General features: G+C 42.8%; 1 protein-coding gene across 1 annotated transcript in view; it reads right to left on the bottom strand.

Annotated features, from left to right (window-relative positions):
* Nucleotides 1-19,881, bottom strand: part of LOC308083721 (discoidin, CUB and LCCL domain-containing protein 1) — a 44,223-nt gene extending 24,342 nt beyond the window's left edge. The window contains exons 1-3 of the mRNA XM_080426042.1: nucleotides 19,700-19,881; nucleotides 5,100-5,321; nucleotides 341-478 (exon numbers count right to left, since the gene is read on the bottom strand). Coding sequence (XP_080282168.1) covers nucleotides 341-478; nucleotides 5,100-5,321; nucleotides 19,700-19,805 — 466 coding nt within the window. The 5' untranslated portion in view covers nucleotides 19,806-19,881. The remainder of the gene's footprint in view (nucleotides 1-340; nucleotides 479-5,099; nucleotides 5,322-19,699) is intronic.
* Nucleotides 19,882-20,238: the final 357 nt, after the last annotated feature.

Here is a 20,238-nt window from a genome sequence, read left to right as displayed (position 1 = left end):
AGAGTGGCCGGATGGGGCTTTGGATAAAAGTGCTATATAAATGCACCATATAGGGTGCTACCTGGGTGCTGGTCAGTGCTATAGGGTGCTACCTGGGTGCTGGTCAGTGCTATAGGGTGCTACCTGGGTGCTGGACAGTGCTATACCTAGGTGCTGGTCAGTGGTGTAGGGTGCTATAGGGTGCTGGTCAGTGCTATAGGGTGTTACAGGGTGCTACATGGGTGCTGGTCAGTGTTACAGGGTGCTACCTGGGTGCTGGTCAGTGTTATAGGGTGCTATAGGGTGCTACCTGGGTGCTGGTCAGTGGTGTAGGGTGTTATAGGGTGCTATAGGGTGCTACCTGGGTGCTGGTCAGTGGTATAGGACAGGAGGAATCCTCGTCCAGAGCGGTGGGGTCCTGACCTGAAGACCACCGTCACATCGTTGCTGCTCAGAGTCACGTTTTTGTCTGCAGAGTCCAGCCTCCCACACAGTGGACCTGAGAGAGGAGAGGAGAGGAGAGGAGAGGAGAGGAGAGGAGAGGAGAGGAGAGGAGAGGAGAGGAGAGGAGAGGAGAGGAGAGGAGATAAGATCAGCACACACATGGATTAGACATGAGATGAGTTCCAGGAGGTTCCCAGCTAAATTAGTTAATATGGCATCAAAATGTGTTTAACCACTTTAACCCTATACTGTATACATCAGCTATTTTTTGATTTTTAAGAAAATCTTGAAAATAAAGGGTTATGAACACACTGTTGTTGACACACACACACACACACACACACACACACACACACACACACACACACACACACACACACACACACACACACACACACACACACACACACACACACACACACACACACACACACACACACACACACCTATCGATTATGTTCTTAATGATTATTCTATTGCTTACTTTTTGGATTAATCGGATGATTGATAAGCGTTTTATTTATATTTTTTAATCTGTGGGAGGTGCGAGTGCGTTTAAAAAAAATACAAATTGTATCACATCGGGTGCCAAACACGGTCTGAACCGTGTTTACACAGAGTAGTCTTTTTGCTTTTTTCGTTTTTTTCCACACGGGAGGGGCTGGAGCAGCTCTGGAATCACCCTAGGAGATTCTGAGAAGGAAGGGCCAGATGGATCACTGTGTCAAAAGCATGGCTCCCCATCCGCTTCCGTTCTATCTCCTTCTCTAAAACCCCTATAACTCAGAAACTTTTTACGTTGGGGAAAACGACTCATTTTGTATGGGCGATCGCTTCGCCGTTATGACCCGCGTGAAAGATGTTATCGTTCCAGGCGTTAGCCAGGACCATCGGGCAAAATGCAGGCATGCTTTTTTTCACATGGAATGCACGTTGTGGAGTCTACAGCTGAAACAGCGCCGCGCAGCTCAACGGTGAGATTTCGGCACCGAACGTAATCCGTTATTATAAAATGCTGGCACCCAATGTGTTAAAACAAACAGAATATTCAAAAAATCTTTTTATTCAGTCATGCACATCCCTAGTAAAGTCATTTAGATTGCATGTTATTTAGACTGGGTTCACTTGTAGACCTGGCATCCTATAGTTTGTATAGTTTCAATGTACAGATTATTATTTTTGTATATTATAGCGTTTAGATGCTAAGTTCTTGGTTTACCTGTGATACTAGATTACTGAGACACTACACTGTCTCTATGTATGTGTTTACCTTGTTTACTGTAAGTCACTCTGGATTAAGAGCGTCTGATAAATGCCTTTACATTGTAAATTGTCAAGTAGCTTCACAGTGAATGTGCTGCCAGAGTTCCTATTGTATGTGCTACAGCTGATGTGTGATGTTTAGCTATCAAATATCTACTTATTCTACTAGTGTAGCAGAGAGGAATGCAGACTGACACACTGACACTGCAGGCACAAACACAAGACCTGGAGGAGAAGAAATAGTAAATCATAAATCATGCACGGTGCTGAATCATGATGCAGATCCTGTACAATCTTGAAATAAAACTATATAATAAGCAGGAGTAACTGAATATAGCCCCTGCATGCCCCCCCCCTCCATTCCTGTGGATCTGTCACCTAATCTGTGTGTGTGTGTGTGTGTGTGTGTGTGTGTGTGTGTGTGTGTGTGTGTGTGTGTGTGTGTGTGTGTGTGTGTGTGTGTGTGTGTGTGTGTGTGTGTGTGTGTGTGTGTGTGTGTGTGTGTGTAGAAGTTCATGCCCTGCAGACACGACCTGATACACCTGGCTGGAAGACATGCATTTGCTGTTGAAATGTGTGTTGGCCTCCTCTGTCAATGGAATGGCACGCAGTGTGTGTGTGTGTGTGTGTGTGTGTGTGTGTGTGTGTGTGTGTGTGTGTGTGCGCGTGTGTGTGTGTGTGTGTGTGTGTGTGTGTGTGTGTTGTAGTAACTGAGGCTGAGCTGCCAGCAGAGAGGTATTCAAGAGAATCTCTTTACATTTACAACTGTGACACAGGAAATATAATATGCTGCTTTTTCATAAGTGCATCATACTGTTCCATTTGACCATTCTGATCATCTGTTATATTTTCACTCTATTCATATCAGGAACATTTGACTGAATGATTTCATCCTCGTTGTCCTTGCTCTCGTTTCTATCAGAATTCTTCTTCTTCCCTTTCCTGAAAACTACAAAGTGTAGTTGAGCTTTGTATGAAAAGGTATTTCACCCTCTCCTTTACACCTGATGTGACGATACAACTGATTCTGAAAAACTCTATGTAATATCTTTAACCCATTAAGACCCAGAAAGCATCCGTGTCATTTTAGATGTGGTGTGCGGTCTGTCTGTCTGTCTGTCTGTCTGTCTGTCTGTCTGTCTGTCTGTCTGTCTCTGCCTGCCTGCCTGCCTGCCTCTGATGTCACCAGTATATGACATCATAGGCTGGCCTCCAACTACTACATGATAATACTAAGTACTGTGACAACGGGTGCCATGGGGTATTGCGTAAGGGGGAGGGGCATGCGTTGCCAGCAATGGCATCGCCCTAGTGTTACAAATGTAAATAATGTTGAACAGGATCCTACCGATGTTCAACCTAAGTCCCATTGTTCTGATGTGAGGAGAATTGTGGGAGACAATAACACGTCTTCTGAGTAATTAATACGCTTTAGCATTTCTCAGGGGAAATACACAGAATCATACGGTATTCTTTGTATATACAGTATCATCTCATACCAGAAGAACAATGGGATTTCGGTTCAAAATCAGCGACGTTTCCCTTTAACCTCTTGAACCGGACTGGACTTTTAAGAACTTTAAGACCTTTTTAACACCTCTGAAATATGTTTTTCATTGCGTAAAAAGTATTCAACAGACAAATACTATAAAATATGGTCAAACATTGGTCAAATTGTCAAATATTACAGAAAAAAATGGAAAACTTGAGAAAATAGCTGATTTACATGCTTGCGAGGCGTTGTGAGCTTGTAGATCAGCTATTTTCACAACGTTTATCTGTGGAACCGAGTCAAACTAAATGTAATGCCTTAAATTACAAGTGCTTGTCAGGGTGGGGGGTCCCCAGTTCACATATGATTATTTTGGGGGGGGGTCGCAGCCTGAAAGGTTTTGGACCCAATGGACTAGAGCAGGGGTCTTCAACAGGGGGTTCGGGACCCCTAGGGGGTCCTCAGAGTTACTACAGGGGGTCCGCCAAATCTTTGTGTGATGGCGAACATTAGCCAAAAATAGCAGATCCACAAGCTCACAACGCCTCGCAAGCGCGAGGCGTTGTGAGCTTGTAGATCTGCTATTTTCAGAGAGTTGGTGTAGAGGGGAAAAAAACTAAAAGCCAACAGTCAAGTTGACTAAATATTGAGGGTTTCAAAGGTTAACTGTCTGAAAAGACATGTTTAACATGAATCCAACACAGTATTGGAACAAGTCTATGAATGAACCTACAGTATCTATGAAATCTAAGATTTTTTTTAATGGGATTTCAGAGTTCAGAGATCAAAAAAAGGAAAAAAAAACGGTTGTCAAACAGTTAGTACCGTTGACTGACAACCCCTTCAGCCAATCAGCAGTTCAATCCCCTTCAGCCAATCAGCAGCTCCTTTTCCCCATCCCCAGCCCATACGACGCAGGGGGACTTTAGAAGGGGCCATGCCGAAAATAGGTTGCTTTATTCGGATACATACGTGTCACTGCCCGCCCCCGACGGTTCTCTGAATTTTTATTTTTAAATAGGCTCTGTCATGATAAATTGACCACATATATGAAGTTAAACTAACTAAATTCTATCCAAACGATATCTTAAAAGTAAATTCCGTGCCTCAAAAAATAAGTTTGAGAGCGTTTTAAAACCGAAGGTAAAAAGTAAAAACAACGCACAGAAAACAATGGCGGCTCGTTCCATTTTTGTCGGCTGCACTCGGTTCCATTCGGTTTCACTCGAACAGTCCACACGGACACGGACGCGCACATGCGTGCGTTTCATTTACGTCCCGGACACCCGGACGTCAAAACATAAATAGTAGGGAAAATACAGATTTCATAAAGAGGACTGTGTTTCAATGCAGGAAAACACCCCAGCATCATTATATAGTGGCTGATAGAGGGGAATAAAAATCACACCCAGTGTGAAGTGGGCGGTGTGGTCACAGTGGTCATCACAGTGATGGAAGTTCACTTAAAGAAAAGTAATATTGTGGACCAACCATTGTACACCCCTAACTTTAAAAAAAACATAAATGTGTTTTTTTTAAGTGCATAGTCCTATTTATAGGGCTATGCACATGTGTCATGTTTCACTAACCAATCACAGTCCTGAATAGACTGTGATTGGCCAATCACGGTGCAGGGTTAGGGGGGTACACTGGTGGCCAATCACAGCGCAGGATTGGGGGGGGTGCAAATATCCAAACCTCACATATAGGGGCGGTTTCACCGCCCAAAAAATGCAAAATATATATATATAAATATATTAAAAATGTAGGCTTAATGTTGCCTAGAATCCCTTTAATCTGCAACACAATCTAATTCAATCTGTAGCTTCATCTCTCTCTCAGCTAAGGGGTCCTTCGCCTGAAAAACGTTGAAGACCCCTGGACTATGAGGGTCCCACATCGGTCAGCGCGCAGTTCTTACCCAGGGCTGTGGTGCCGTCGGCGGCCGTGACGGTCAGAGAGCCGGTGCTACAGTCGGGACTACTCTCCACGTCAAAGTCTCCAAACAGCAGGCGCAGCGTTCGGCCCGGAGGCACCCGCAGCCTCCACTCACAGCGGGCGTCAGAGGGGGAGGTGCCCGGGTAGTTCTGGCTGGCCAGGGTGCCGCTCTGAGGGCCCAGCACCGTATGCCCACAGCCAGAGCCTGAAACACACACACACACACACACACACACACACACACACACACACACACACACACACACATACACACGGTTCAGAATTTAACCCATTAACTCTTTGACTGCCAGAGTATTTTCATAAAGTACTCCCCCAGTGCCAGCAATTTTCGTGTTTTTTTATTTTTATATTTTGAATTTTTCTCATGAAAATAATTTAAGGACACATAATTTAAAGACCCAGCACAAATCCGCCACTAGAGAGCAGCACATGACAGCTTGATCATGTCGTTGGGTCTCTCTCACCCTTCTTGATAGATTAGACAGGGAAAAACATGAAAACGGATGTGACGTCGTCCCAGATTGTTTTGATCGGCAAAAATTACGATGTGATACACGACGGCGATGACTGATCGTCACCCAGACCATAGATTATAGAAGAGAACCTGTCCGTTTGTCCGTTATACCGTGTGAAAACCCGTTTATTTACCTATTTTGGACGAAAATGACTGGGGAAAAAAATCTAAAACCGGAAACGGAATCCAGGCCATGAAACCGGATGCAGATGTCCGTGAAGTAAGTGGAACTCGAGAATAACATTGAATATCAAGCAGCATAGCGCAATCAGAGATTAAACAATGAACGCGCGTGACGCGTCAAGCGCGTCGACGGCCAACTGGACAAAGTAGCACTTGACGCGTTATCGCGTCGTCCGCAGTCAAAGAGTTAAGACCGGGAACGCATCTGTGTAATTTTTCGATTTCTCAAAAAATTGCAGATCTACAAGCTCGGCAGCGAGTTCCGCGCTACGAGCTTGTAGATCTGCTTTTTTTCCGTGTGCAAATTATTGAATATATCGTATTTTCTAAAGCGAGCATTTTTAACTCAAATCTCTGCTTCTGGGGGGTCCCTGGAACAAAACATTTTGAGATGGGGGTCCGCGGCCAAATACATTTTACATTTTAGGATGAAAAGGGTTTTAAGCACCACTGATATAGCAACATACGTATTTTTTTCAGAAAACTGTTTTTCTTTAGATTTAGAAGACATTTGTAGAATCCCCCAGAGGCAAAGATTTGAGTTAAAAATAGCAGATCTACAAGCTCATAGCGCGGCACTCGGTGCCGCGCTATGAGCTTGTATATCTGCTATTTTTGAATAGCTAAAGGTTTACTTAGTTTGTAATAGCGTTCACAACAACACAGTGTGATGGTGATAAAACCACATTTAACCCATTAAAACCAGGAAAGCATCTGACTGTCATTTTATATTCTAGCGTTGGCTATTTAAAACATAGCCGTGCGGTCCGGGCACCTAGGCTCCAATGCAGCCTGACAGCGAGTCGTGGGTTCGAATCCCGATCCCGACGACCTTTGCTGCGTGTCACTCGCCATTTCCTGTCCATCTACTGTATGTATACTATCAATAAAAAGGTAGAAAAAGCCACCAAAAACATTATTTATTTTTAAAAAGGAAAAAAAAACACAAGCTCACAGGATACAGGATACTTCGTGACCTTTGTATCCTGATTGGATAAAACTGGTATCCCCACCTGAAAATGTCTGCTTATTAAAGGACGACTTCACCCATTTTCAACTTCATCTTCATACAAGTAAGACGCGCGAACGCGGGAAGCGAACGCAGCTCGAAAATAACAATAAGAAGAATAGAAAGGAATGACATGGAATTCTTAGATATCCCAATAGATGAACTCGTGTAGATGCTTGTAGATGTGTTTTTTTTTACTGGAGCTGCTATATTTATGTCAGAGGAGTTTAATTAGTCACCCAGGGGCAGGCGGATTTCAGGCTTTTTTTGTTTGTTTGGGCAAACTGTCCTCAAACTAAGGCGTTTTCAACTTGCCATCCAGCCTGAAATATGCACAAATGACATGGAATTCTTAGATATCCCAATAGATGAACTCGTGTAGATGCGTGTAGATGTGTTTTTTTTTTTACTGTAGCTGCTATATTTATGTCAGAGGAGTGTATTTAGTCACCCAGGGGCAGGCAGGCAATGAGAGCGTGAGTCACATGGGTGCATGCAGCCAATGAGAGCGTGACTGCACACAGAGAGACTCACACACAAGCCGAGCACGGTTTCATAGTAAGCTCCACTTGCGCGGAGGCGCGCCTCCTTCCGCTGCGTTCGCAATAATTGGTCCTCACTAATGCTCATGATAAAATGCTAAAAAAAAAATCTACTCTGTCTGTGTCTCAGAGGAGCACTGTGGACAGTCCAGAAACCCGTCTACCAGTGACATCATCGTTAGGAAGGTTTTAAAAAATGTATTTAGATTTGTATTAACGCGAGAACAACGGCTTCTATTATTGCATTGCAACTTTCCAGGAATAGAAAGCCTGTAGTTTCTACTACTCTGAGACACAGACTGAGTAGAAATTTTACCATGTTATCATGAGCATTAGTGAGGACCAATTATATGAAGATAGGTTGAAGTCGTCCTTTAAAGAGCTGGAGAGATGGGGAGAGCCCTGTTCCTGAACAAACACTCTATAGCAATGATTTATCACAATATAGATCTATTTAACACTGTTACTGAACAAACACTCTATAGTAATGATTACTATCACAATATAGAGATATAACTTTTAAACAAAAAACTTTTCTTTTAAACCAAAACATATCAGTTACTGTATAAGACATTCTTGTGGTTCCTTGTCGGCAAAAGAAGCAACGTTTCATAGTGTGGGTGTGGGAAGTGAACACACACACACACACACACACACACACACACACACACACACACACACACACACACACACACACACACACACACACACACACACACACACACACACACACACACACACACACACACACACACACACACACACACACACACACACACACACACGGGGGGGGGGTAATTAATTGACCACAGTTATCCATCATGGACGCCTCCTCCTTCGTCATTAGTGATGTTATCAGGATAAGTGGAGTGTTTAGGGCTTAGGCTGTGGTTTACTGCCTCCGCTCTGTGTGTGTGTGTGTGTGTGTGTGTGTGTGTGTGTGTGTGTGTGTGTGTGTGTGTGTGTGTGTGTGTGTGTGTGTGTGTGTGTGTGTGTGTGTGTGTGTGTGTGTGTGTGTGTGTGTGACAGAGAGCGCGCTTAGCAACACAGGCTGTGTTTACAGTCTGAGGTTCATAACCGCCAGATGACCCAAAACAACATGCAGCCTAGGATGTCCTCACATCCAACCAACCATCCATCCAACTCTACTCTACTGTACATCCATCCAACCATCCACCTCTACTCTACTGTACATCCATCCAACCATCCACCTCTACTCTACTGTACAGCCACCACCATATACCATCCACTCCTCTATTGTATGTACAATGGGATGTAGATCATATATTTGTCTCCCCCTCTCTGACTCTCTCTCTTTCGCTCTCTCTCTGCCTGTCTGTCTGTCTCTCCCACTCGCTGTCTCTTTCTCACTCTTTGCCTGTATCTCACTCTTTGCCTGTATCTCACTCTTTCTGTGTCTCTCCCCATCTCTCCGTTTGTCCCTCTCTAAATGGTAAATAGATGGTGCATTTATATAGCGCAAAGGCGCTTTACATAGATTGTGCAAAACGGGAAAGCATCGGTGTAACCACTTAAACCATTATTTGATACTTTGGCTACTCAAAAATAGCAGATCTACAAGCTCATAGCGCGGCACTCAGTGCCGTGCTATGAGCTTTTAGATCTGCATTTTTTTTTTTTATCGTTAACATTTGTGCAAATCTTTGAATATATGTATTTTTAAAGCAAACATTTTTAACTCAAATCTTTGCTTCTGGGGGGGGGTCCCTGGAACAACATATTTTGAGATGGGGGTCCGCGGCCAAATACATATCATGTTGGGGGTCCTTGACATGAAAAGGTTTGAGAAAAACTGATATTATAGCAACATACAGTAACTTTTTTCAAAAAACGGATTTAGAAGACATTTCTCTAAAGCGACAGATGCTTTCCTGGTCTTTAATGGGTTAATATGTTAGGATCAGTCTTTGTTAGGAAAATAATAACCTGGCCTGTTTCAGGGTCGACCCGACCCGGTGGAGCATAGCTTTACGGAACATTTAACTATGTTTTTTCTTTCCGTATGTGAACATTAGTTTTGTCGTCCTGTGAGGTCAGACTCTGACTAACACTTTACGTCTGAAGAGCAAAACAGCATCCTTTAGTCAGAGGCATTTCTCAAATCCCTGTGGATCAGCATCAACACAGACGCTGTGGATCAGCGTCAACACAGACGCTGTGGATCAGCGTCAACACAGACGCTGTGGATCAGCGTCAACACAGACGCTGTGGATCAGCGTCAACACAGACGCTGTGGATCAGCGTCAACACAGACGCTGTGGATCAGCATCAACACAGACGCTGTGGATCAGCGTCAACACAGACGCTGTGGATCAGCATCAACACAGACGCTGTGGATCAGCATCAACACAGACGCTGTGGATCAGCGTCAACACAGACGCTGTGGATCAGCGTCAACACAGACGCTGTGGATCAGCATCAACACAGACGGGATGTGTCATGTCCGCCAGACGCCACGGAGGTCAAACATGTCACAGAGGAAGGTCGTCACCTAACGGCCTGACACCAGAACGGACAACGGATTCTGAGAAATGGTCCAAACTTCCCAGAAAAGGAAAATCAACAAACTCTGTGAAATTTGCCGTGAAAGCCTGAGTGAAAAGCCTGTGTGTGTGTACACACACACACACACACACACACACACACACACACACGGCAGTGTTCAAACTGGGGTATTTTGGGGATAGAAGAGAGGTAGGGGAGACCAAAAACACACAAAAAAGAAGAAAAAGTTAAAATTCATGGTGTAGTCCCTTTAAGTATACAACAGGGTTAAAGTGGTTAATCTGGTCTTGATGCTACTGTAGTGTATATATTAACACATTTTGTTGGGTACGCGGGGACCCCCTGGAACCCTGTCAAGGAGCCCTTGGGGGTCCCCGGACCCTACTTTGAGAACCACGTCGTCCACTGTCCTGTAAGACCCTCTTGCTTGGCGACCATATAAGGATAGAGGTGAATATTTAACCCGGTAAGACCGGGAACGCATCTGTTGTCATTTCAAGAGTTCTTTGGCCTTTCAAAAATAGCAGATCTACAAGCTCATAGCGCGGCACGGAGTGCCGCGCTATGAGCTTGTAGATCTGCTATTTTTTTTAAAATCGTGAAAACTTTTGTAAATCTTTGAATATATATTTTTGAAAGCGAATATTTTTTAACTCAAATCTTTGCTTCTGGGGGGTCCCTGGATATCAATATTTTGAGATAGGGGGTCCACGGCCAAATACATATCATTTTGGGGGGTCCTTCCTTCACATTTGACAGTTTGAGAACCACTGATATAGAAACATGGGTTTTTTCAAAAAACTGTTCAGCTCCGACTAACCCCCCCCCCCCCCCCCCGACGTCTAACATCCTACCCTAACCCCAGACACTGTGTGTCCTCCTGCTACACAACTCTTCAACTGGGCCTCTCTACAATCTCACAGACTACTAACAACCCCCCCCCCCCCACACACACACACACACACACACACACACACACACACACACACACACACACACACACACACACACACACACACACACACACACACACACACACACACACACACACACACACACCCCACTGTGTCCCCCAGGATTCCCTGGAAATGCCACAGCGACGTGCTTGTAGCCGTGGGCAACGGAGCGTGGATCTGTCTGTGTCACCTTCCGGTGGGAGAGGCCAGTCAGGACACTGTGGTCTCGGGCAGGAGGGGGGGGGGGGTCACATTCCTGGTAGCAGCGCTCGCTGCTGGGGAGGTGTTTGTTTGTTTGTTTGTTTGTTTGTAGGTGGGAGGTACTGGTGGGAAAAACAGTTCATTTCAGTGGCAATGATCGTTCAAAATGATTCGTTCACGTTCTCGTTCAGTAGCTCTATTTTCTAGTGAAAAACACCATCGCGGGGAGCGTTTTTTTTTACGTCGCACGTACAGCCCGACCTCCTGTCCTGTGTACGGGGGGAGGGGATTGGGGGGGGGGGGGGGGGCGTGAACGATAGCGTGAACGTAACAGTTTCAGAAAGTGAACGAGCTCGTTCACGTTCTTGGCATAGAACTAGTTATTTTGAACGAATCGATCATGACCGACACGTCACTAGTGGGAGGAAGGAGAGGAGATGCTAATCTTATCACTGACATCCAAACCCATCAGTTAGGTTTCATTTTGACTCCCTCTGAGTTATATTAAAGGGTAGGGTAAGTGATATTTTTGGGTTAAAACAAAAACGTTTTTTTGTTAAGGTTAAAGCACTATATTGTGATAGTAATCATTGCTACAGAGTGTTTGTTCAGTAACAGGAGTCTGCTCATCTATCCAGCTCTTTAACAAACAGAAAATACACTTTCAGGTGCCTACCCATTTGTCAGCTTAAATTTGATAGTTTTCCAGTTCTGATTGTGTGTCTGCTCATTTCTGTGTGTCATCAAGAGACAGAGAGAGAGAGAGAGAGAGAGAGAGAGAGAGAGAGAGAGAGAGAGAGAGAGAGAGAGAGAGAGAGAGAGAGAGAGAGAGAGAGAGAGAGAGAGGCCCAGTGAATGTTTCTCCTCCCCAGTTTGAAGTTGAACCCTAGCCAAGCCTTCTTCTCCAAGTTGACAATTAACTTGGGGCCTTATCTTCTGAAAAGACCCCATACACCCACCGCCCACCCCGGCTACGATGGCACATTCCCCTCCACCAGCGTCAAACTACTCTGCTAAAGGCCTCGTGTTCAACTCTGAGAATGTACAAAGGGAACCAAATGGACCCGTTAAACCAAATGGACCCGGTCCATTTGGTTTAACGGGTCCATTTGGTTCCCTTTGTACATTCTCACAGTTACCTTTATGGAAGAAACAACACTGAGGATGTATGAGATGCTAGTCTACTATGCAGATATATCTTGGTTACTAGCAGTGGTGGAAAGTAACTAAGTACATTTACTCAAGTACATGTACTTTTACTTTACTGGATTATTTCCAATTTTCAGTACTTTTACTTCTACGCCACCACATCTCAGCGACAAATATTGTACTTTTTGCTCCACTACAATTATTTGACAACTTTAGTTACTAGTTACTTTGTAGATTTTGATTATCATCACAAAACATACATTAACCACTTCAGCCCTATATACATTTCGGCCATTTGAAAATAGCCTAGAGAGACTGGTCTTTCCACTGAGACATCCTTTGTTTACATCGTCAACAAGACTCAATATAAGGTAAAACCTCTGGCAGTGGCGGATGAATTAATGAATTAATGAATACCTGGCAATGAATGTGTTAAGATGGTGTGTGTGGATACGTTTCTTTTCATTTATCAGGAGTGTGGGGAGGACAGCAGTCAGTCAGTCAGTCAGTCAGTCAGTCAGCCAGTCAGTCAGTCAGTCAGTCAGTCAGTCAGTCAGCCAGTCAGCACCTCAGACTGTTGCTTGCTGTGGGGGGGGGTGTTTGCGGGGGGGGTAGGGGGTGTAGGGGGGTGTTTTGCGGGGGGGTAGGGGGTGTAGGGGGGTGTTTGCGGGGGGGTAGGGGGTGTAGGGGGGTGTTTGCGTTTCACAGACACGTCGCTGCAGGTCTACACCCCGGCAGACAGGATGCCCAGCTGTCACTCTAACACCGCAACATTCTGATGTGTCAGTCACAACATTACAACACCTAACAACATTCTCTCAATGAATGAACCTCTCCCTCCCTCCCTCCCTCCCCCTCTCCCCCTCCCTCCCTCCTCCCTCCACCCCTCTCCCCCCTCCCCCTCCCCCTCTCCCCTCCCTCTCCCTCTCCCTCCCCCTCCCTCCCCCCCCTCCGATCCTAATACTGTAGCTCTGAGCTCTGTTTCCTCCCAGGCCTGCAGACAGAGGTGGAAAAAGTACTCAAATGTTTTACTTAAGTAAAAGTATCAATACTGCAATGCAATGTAGAGATACTTGGTTACAAGTAAAAGTCCGGAATTCGAAATGTACTCGAGTAAAAGTACAAAAGTATTGGTATCAAAATGAACCAAAAGTAGAAAGTATTCATGGTGCATAACGTCCCCATTTCACAACGTTTTCAAATGTATAAAATGCTAAAAAATCCCTTTGAAAATAGCAGATCTACAAGCTCACAATGCGTTTGTGAGCTTGTAGATCGGCTATTTTCAAATGGCCGAAATGTATAGGGCTGAAGTGGCTTTGTGATAATAAACAAAATCTACAAAGTAACTAGTAACTAAAGTTTTCAAATAATTGTAGTGGAGTAAAAGTACAATAATTGCCTCTGAGATGTAGAGTAGAAGTAAAAGTACTGAAAATTGGAAATACTCCAGTAAAGTAAAAAATATCTAAAAAACACCACTGCCTGCAGAGTTGTTGCATGCGTGGACCTTTCAGACCTCTCTCCCCTCCTTGTTTGTGTTCTTTCCTGTACCTCTGTAGATCTTTCCCAACTCCCCCTAAACCCCAGTGATTCACCATAAATAATGACCTTGCAGAGTGAGGGAGTCAGTTAGTCATCTTTCCTTTTGTAAGGCTGTTTCAGCCTCCTAGATTAATAGAAAAAACAACAGCGCTACTATTTTATTTGTGTGGTTTGTATGACTTAATAGCAGAGGAGGAATAGTTCTGTGTGTGTGTGTGTGTGTGTGTGTGTGTGTGTGTGTGTGTGTGTGTGTGTGTGTGTGTGTGTGTGTGTGTGTGTGTGTGTGTGTGTGTGTGTGTGTGTGTGTGTGTGTGTGGGGGTGTGTGTGTGTGTGTGTGTGTGTGTGTGTGTGTGTGTGTGTGTGTGTGTGTGTGTGTGTGTTACACTGTATTGACCTGTAGCTGACTGTAGAATCCCCAGGGTTCATTCATTTAAAGGGATACTTCACCCCAAAAATACTTTTTTTCTATGGATTAGTCACCCCATGGAGACTTGAATTCATGGATATTGTTTAGTTTTTGTCTCATTCCTAAGACAATAATTTGATGACCGGCAGCGGTTCCGGTAGGAGACACAAAGACTCTTTTTTTGTGTCTCCTACCGGAACCACTGCCTACCAGGTCCGCTGGTCATCAACTTATTGTCTAAGGAATGAGACAAAAACTAAACAAATATCCATGAATTCAAGTCTCCATGGGGTGACTAATACATAGAAAAAAAGTTATTTTTGGGGTGAACTGTCCCTTTAATGGACCCTTTCGGGTGCCATTTGTGCACTCTCAGAGTTAAACGAACACTCAGGATTAATCGATTCGAGAACCCGAACATTCTAGACTGATAGAATTAAAGGGTTCTAGTATAGAGTGACCAGACATCCCGGTTTGTCTGGGACTGTCCTGATTTCAAGCTGAGTTTGTAAAACACTCAGTCAGTAAAACACTGTCACGCCACAGTTTTCAACAACTACAAAATTGTCTCGGGTTTTTGCCAGAATTAAAACAGTTGTTTTCAGCTACGGCTGCATAGACGTTTTATCATGCTCTGTTCATGTCTAAACATGCTCACCTAAACCAATCAGAAAACATCAACAAATGCATTGCACGAGGCTGATGTTTTGTCAATCAAGTCGTTGCCTGTCTGCAACACCAATGGTGCGTAATCGTATGCATGTGCGCGTGCACATGGACGTGCATGAATGTGCACGACCAATGTGCACATTGGATTTAAGGCTTCCGGTTTGAGGGGCTGAATAACTCACCCTGTTCTAGTGTCTAGCTAGAGTTGACAAGAGACGGGCTCATCATCAATGAAGGGGGACGACGACATACCAAACAACTAATTAGGGGTGTCGGAAAAAATCGATTCGAATACGAATCGCGATTCTACTGTTGGACGATTCAGAATCGATTCTCATTTAAAAAAAAACGATTAAAAAAAAAACAAACGTTTTTTTTTTTTTTTGAGGATCTTGGATTTACCTTTGTGTGTTTACATTATTATCAGCTGATAAAACCTTTACAATTATAAAAGCTACATAAATGTACTCTGTTCTCATGCCAGCAGATTGGAGTAGATCCTGAAATCCTGTTTTGAATCAAGAATCGTTTTGAATCGAGAATCGTTTTGAATCGAGAATCGTTTGAATCGGAAAAAAATCGCTTTTGAATCGGGAAAAAAAAAAATCGCTTTTGAATCGAAAATCTTTTGTTTTGAAAAAAATCGATATAAATTAGTTGTTTACAACTACCCTACAACTAATACTAACAAAGTATTGGTCGACTATAAGGCCAAACCAAATGATTCAATCGATTACTGGACTTGGACTATGAAGGGACTGTGTACTCTGGCTCATGACCACAACCAAAAATGTATTTCCGGGTAGATAACGCCGGCAGCGAGGCAATACTGGAGCAGTATTATTATCCGTTAACCTTATATATATATATATATATATATATATATATATATATATATATGGAAGAACAGGACACTTATGATATTGTTGTCAACTAATAGGAATATATTATTTTGCTCTACATATTTATCCACAGGTTGACAAACTAGACATAGTTAATGTTCTGGACACTTTATGTTATATTGTGTAGGTCAGGGGTCTTCAACGTTTTCAGGCCATGGACCCCTTAGCTGAGAGAGAGATGAAGCGGGGGACCCCCAACTACATGTGGTATAAAATCATGTTGCATATTAAACATCTTCATAGATAGCTTCACACTATTCATAGACGTGTCGTGTGTATTTTCAGACAGTTAATAATCACTTGAACCCTCAATACTTAGAATACTATGGCACTTAATCGGAAAAAATCGCTTTTGAATCGGGAAAAAAAAAAATCGCTTTTGAATCGAAAATCTTTTGTTTTGAAAAAAATCGATATAAATTAGTTGTTTACAACTACCCTACAACTAATACTAACAAAGTATTGGTCGACTATAAGGCCAAACCAAATGATTCAATCGATTACTGGACTTGGACTATGAAGGGACTGTGTACTCTGGCTCATGACCACAACCAAAAATGTATTTCCGGGTAGATAACGCCGGCAGCGAGGCAATACTGGAGCAGTATTATTATCCGTTAACCTTATATATATATATATATATATATATATATATATATATATATATATGGAAGAACAGGACACTTATGATATTGTTGTCAACTAATAGGAATATATTATTTTGCTCTACATATTTATCCACAGGTTGACAAACTAGACATAGTTAATGTTCTGGACACTTTATGTTATATTGTGTAGGTCAGGGGTCTTCAACGTTTTCAGGCCATGGACCCCTTAGCTGAGAGAGAGATGAAGCGGGGGACCCCCAACTACATGTGGTATAAAATCATGTTGCATATTAAACATCTTCATAGATAGCTTCACACTATTCATAGACGTGTCGTGTGTATTTTCAGACAGTTAATAATCACTTGAACCCTCAATACTTAGAAAACTCTGCTCTTTTTTTTCCCCCTACCCCAAAAAGCTGAAAATAGCCGATCTACAAGCTCACAACGCCTCGCAGCGCGAGGCGTTGTGAGCTTGTAGATCTGCTATTTTTCGGCTAACGTTCCCCTTCAGAATAAAGTGGTTAATGTAAAAAAAAAAAGTTCCTATCACACAAAGATTTGGCCCCCCCACTGTAGTAACTCTGAGGACCCCCTAGGGGTCCCGGACCCCCTGTTGAAGACCCCTGGTGTAGATATCCATAGACATTTCTTCTGGTCTGGTCTATAGACGTTAAGAGTTGGACAAGCTTGGGTTCAGATGAACTAGGAGACAAACCCAGAATGTTTTTGAAAAGCTGCTACAATGAAGAACATTCCAGATCATGAACAGAACAGGAATGTCTTTGAATCTACAGGTTAATGATGGATTAGCTGCTACTTGTAGCCAACTACAAATAAAAGACGTTGACATGTTTACACATGCCAGGCTTCTTTACATCAGTGCTTCTCAAAGTGCGGTCCAGGGACCCCCAGGGGCCCTTAGGGGGTGTTCCAGGGGGTCCCCGGCTAAATGAGTAACTATAGCATCACCTATAACATCACAAGTTCAAACACTTTAACCCTATAGACATTTGCTTTCTGGAAATAGCAGATTAGTCGTGTTGTGACCTTGTAGATCTGCTATTTTCTAAAAGAAGGAATATTTTTGACAAACTTTATCAACACACATCTTCTTTGGGGGGTTCTTGGCACAAAATATTTTCCACGGCCAAATACATCATTTAATTTGGGGGTCCTTGACCTGAAAAGGTTTGAGGAACCACTGGCCTAATATATGGAATGCCTTTGAATCTAAAGTTTAATTGTGGATAGTTTGCTACTTGTACTACAAATAAAAAGGCACTGACATGTGTATAGTATATATTACACCTGCCAGAGTTCTTTACATACCATGGTTTAATCAGTAGAACACTCACAACACAATATTATTAGTAAGCAAGCTGAACACCAAAATATTCCAGAGTATAGGATAGGCGCGGTTACAAACACAATACATATTGTACAGTAACTATAATGAGCATCCACAACGTAGAATACTTTGTCTCGTAAACAATAATAAACATGGGAGCAAATGTGTTGATAAATAATAATAATAACAAAAACGCTGGTATGGGGTCCATGCATGGACCCTCAGGGTTCCTTGGGGGGTTTCTAAATGGAACCTTACACAAGGGCACCGCACAACACGAATGGAACCAAATGGACCCTTTTTCCCCCATTCGTATACTGTCAGAGTTAAAGGGTTCTGACATTGAAAAGGTTTGAGAACGAACTGGTATAAACATCATCTCATCATCACCAGAGATATGAAGGAACAATAATGATCTTATTCTTACCCTCTTGTCCATGGACGTTAATATGTATTTATTAATATGGTGTATAGCTATAATATGAGCATCCATCATTTAGAATCATCTTTCTCGTGAACGTATATATTCAATTATAATAATCATTCACACTGGAGCAAATGTCATGGCATTAGTTAAACAGATACAAGAAGAGTGGGCACTAAGGAAGAGTGGGCACCTTTATCTAAAATTGGCTATTTTGTCCAAAATGTTAAATGAATACATGATGTGAACATGTACGGTACATCATTATCAGACCTACATTTATCCTTCAACTTCTAGTTTATGCCCAAAATGACTGGATGGATATGCAGGTTTTGTAGCAATTGTAGAAATTGTAGAAATATTAGACCTTAATTTGCAAATCATATTCTAATCATGTATAATCATACATGATTAGAATATGATTTGCAAATTAAGGTCTAATATTTCTAATATTAATATTACATTACGTTTTTAACATTTTGGACCAAATAGCCAACTTCACATTGAGGTGCCCACTCTTCCTCAGTGCCCACTCTTCCTCAGTGCCCACTCTTCCTCAATGCCCACTTTCTTTTAACTTTCTTTTGGACTCCAACGGAAAGAAGTCCGCAAGGACTTGTTTGGTCGGACCTTTTAGACAAAAGTATTATAAATGTAACTGTGTTGTTTTACATTCTTTTGCCTATTAAAAATGTCAATCAATTTCAATCAAATGCCCTCTCTTCCTTAGTGCAGTGGTTCTAAACCTGTTCAAGCTGCGACCCCCCAAAATAATCATATTTGAACTGGGGACCCCCCAAAATAATCATATTTGAACTGGGGACCCCCCAAAATAATCATATTTGAACTGGGGACCCCCAGTTGAGTTGAGGCATTACATTTAGTTAGTAAATATTGTGAAAATAGCTGATCTACTGTGAGCTTGTAGATCCGATTTTTTTTTGCTTCTTTCTTATATTATTTGACAATTTGGCCAATATTTAACCAGTTTTTACAACAATAATTTGTTGATGACTTTTGATACAGTAATGCTCTTTTTTCTTTTCATTTTTTTAGGTATTAAAAAGGTCTTAAAAGTTATTAAAGTGTCCGAACCCACTCTCCCTTAGTGCCCACTCTCCCTTAGTGCCCACTCTCCCTTAGTGCCCACTCTCCCTTAGTGCCCACTCTTCTTGTTACCAATTAAACAACAACAAGAACAACCCTCGAGTGGGTCTCAAAGTGTGTGTGTGTGTGTGTGTGTGTGTGTGTGTGTGTGTGTGTGTGTGTGTGTGTGTGTGTGTGTGTGTGTGTGTGTGTGTGTGTGTGGGGGGGGGTCCAGTCTGGGAGCCTTCCCTTCCTTGAGGGGGGGTTCCAAATAGACCCTTTACAGGTCTGTAACTGTGAGAGTGTAACAAATGTAACCAAATGGACCCGCAAGGGTCCATTTGGTTACATTTGTTACACTCTCACAGTTAAAGGGACATTCAGGAAATTTAAATTAAAAAAAAGTTTGACAACCAACAGGTTGGTAGGGTATAAATAAACACCATATCCTTCATCAGAAAAAAAATAATGATCTTTATGTTTATCTTACCTTCTTGTCCCTGGACGGTTACTGTAAACACACAGATACAAATCCATAAAACGCTCTTCTGGAAGTTCTGCGTGACACCGTGCATGGTTTCCATCAATAAATACATGAATAAATAAGAGTTATTAACTTGTTATAGATGCAAGGTGCATAATAACAGCCCGCCTCACACGCACGACTCTGTGCTTCAGCTGCTGAAGTGATTCTGAACTGAACTTCTGCTCGAAGTTGTTGCTCCTTCTTGTCCCAGCCCCCTTGCTGCGCTGTGATTGGCTCCTCCCGCGTGTCAATCACACATTTCAAGCGTTCCATTCTCCATATTTGGGCAGCGCTGGGGGGGGCGGGGGGGTGGGGGGGGGGGGGCGGCGACTGTGATGACTCTCAGGTCAGCTGGTCCGATGACGCGGACTCTGAATGAAATGTAATTGGGTGTAATTTTTGTCGTACGTAAATATTTAATATACATTATTATTTTTTACATTTTCTACACATTGTATTATTATTTCAAAAGATTAAAAAAAAAAAAAAAAAACAGAACTAAA

This window comes from Gymnoscopelus braueri, assembly GCF_963280865.1.
Source record: "Gymnoscopelus braueri genome assembly, chromosome: 4".
NCBI classification, from domain to species: Eukaryota; Metazoa; Chordata; class Actinopteri; order Myctophiformes; family Myctophidae; genus Gymnoscopelus; species Gymnoscopelus braueri.
This window is presented reverse-complemented; position numbering and strand designations above follow the sequence as displayed.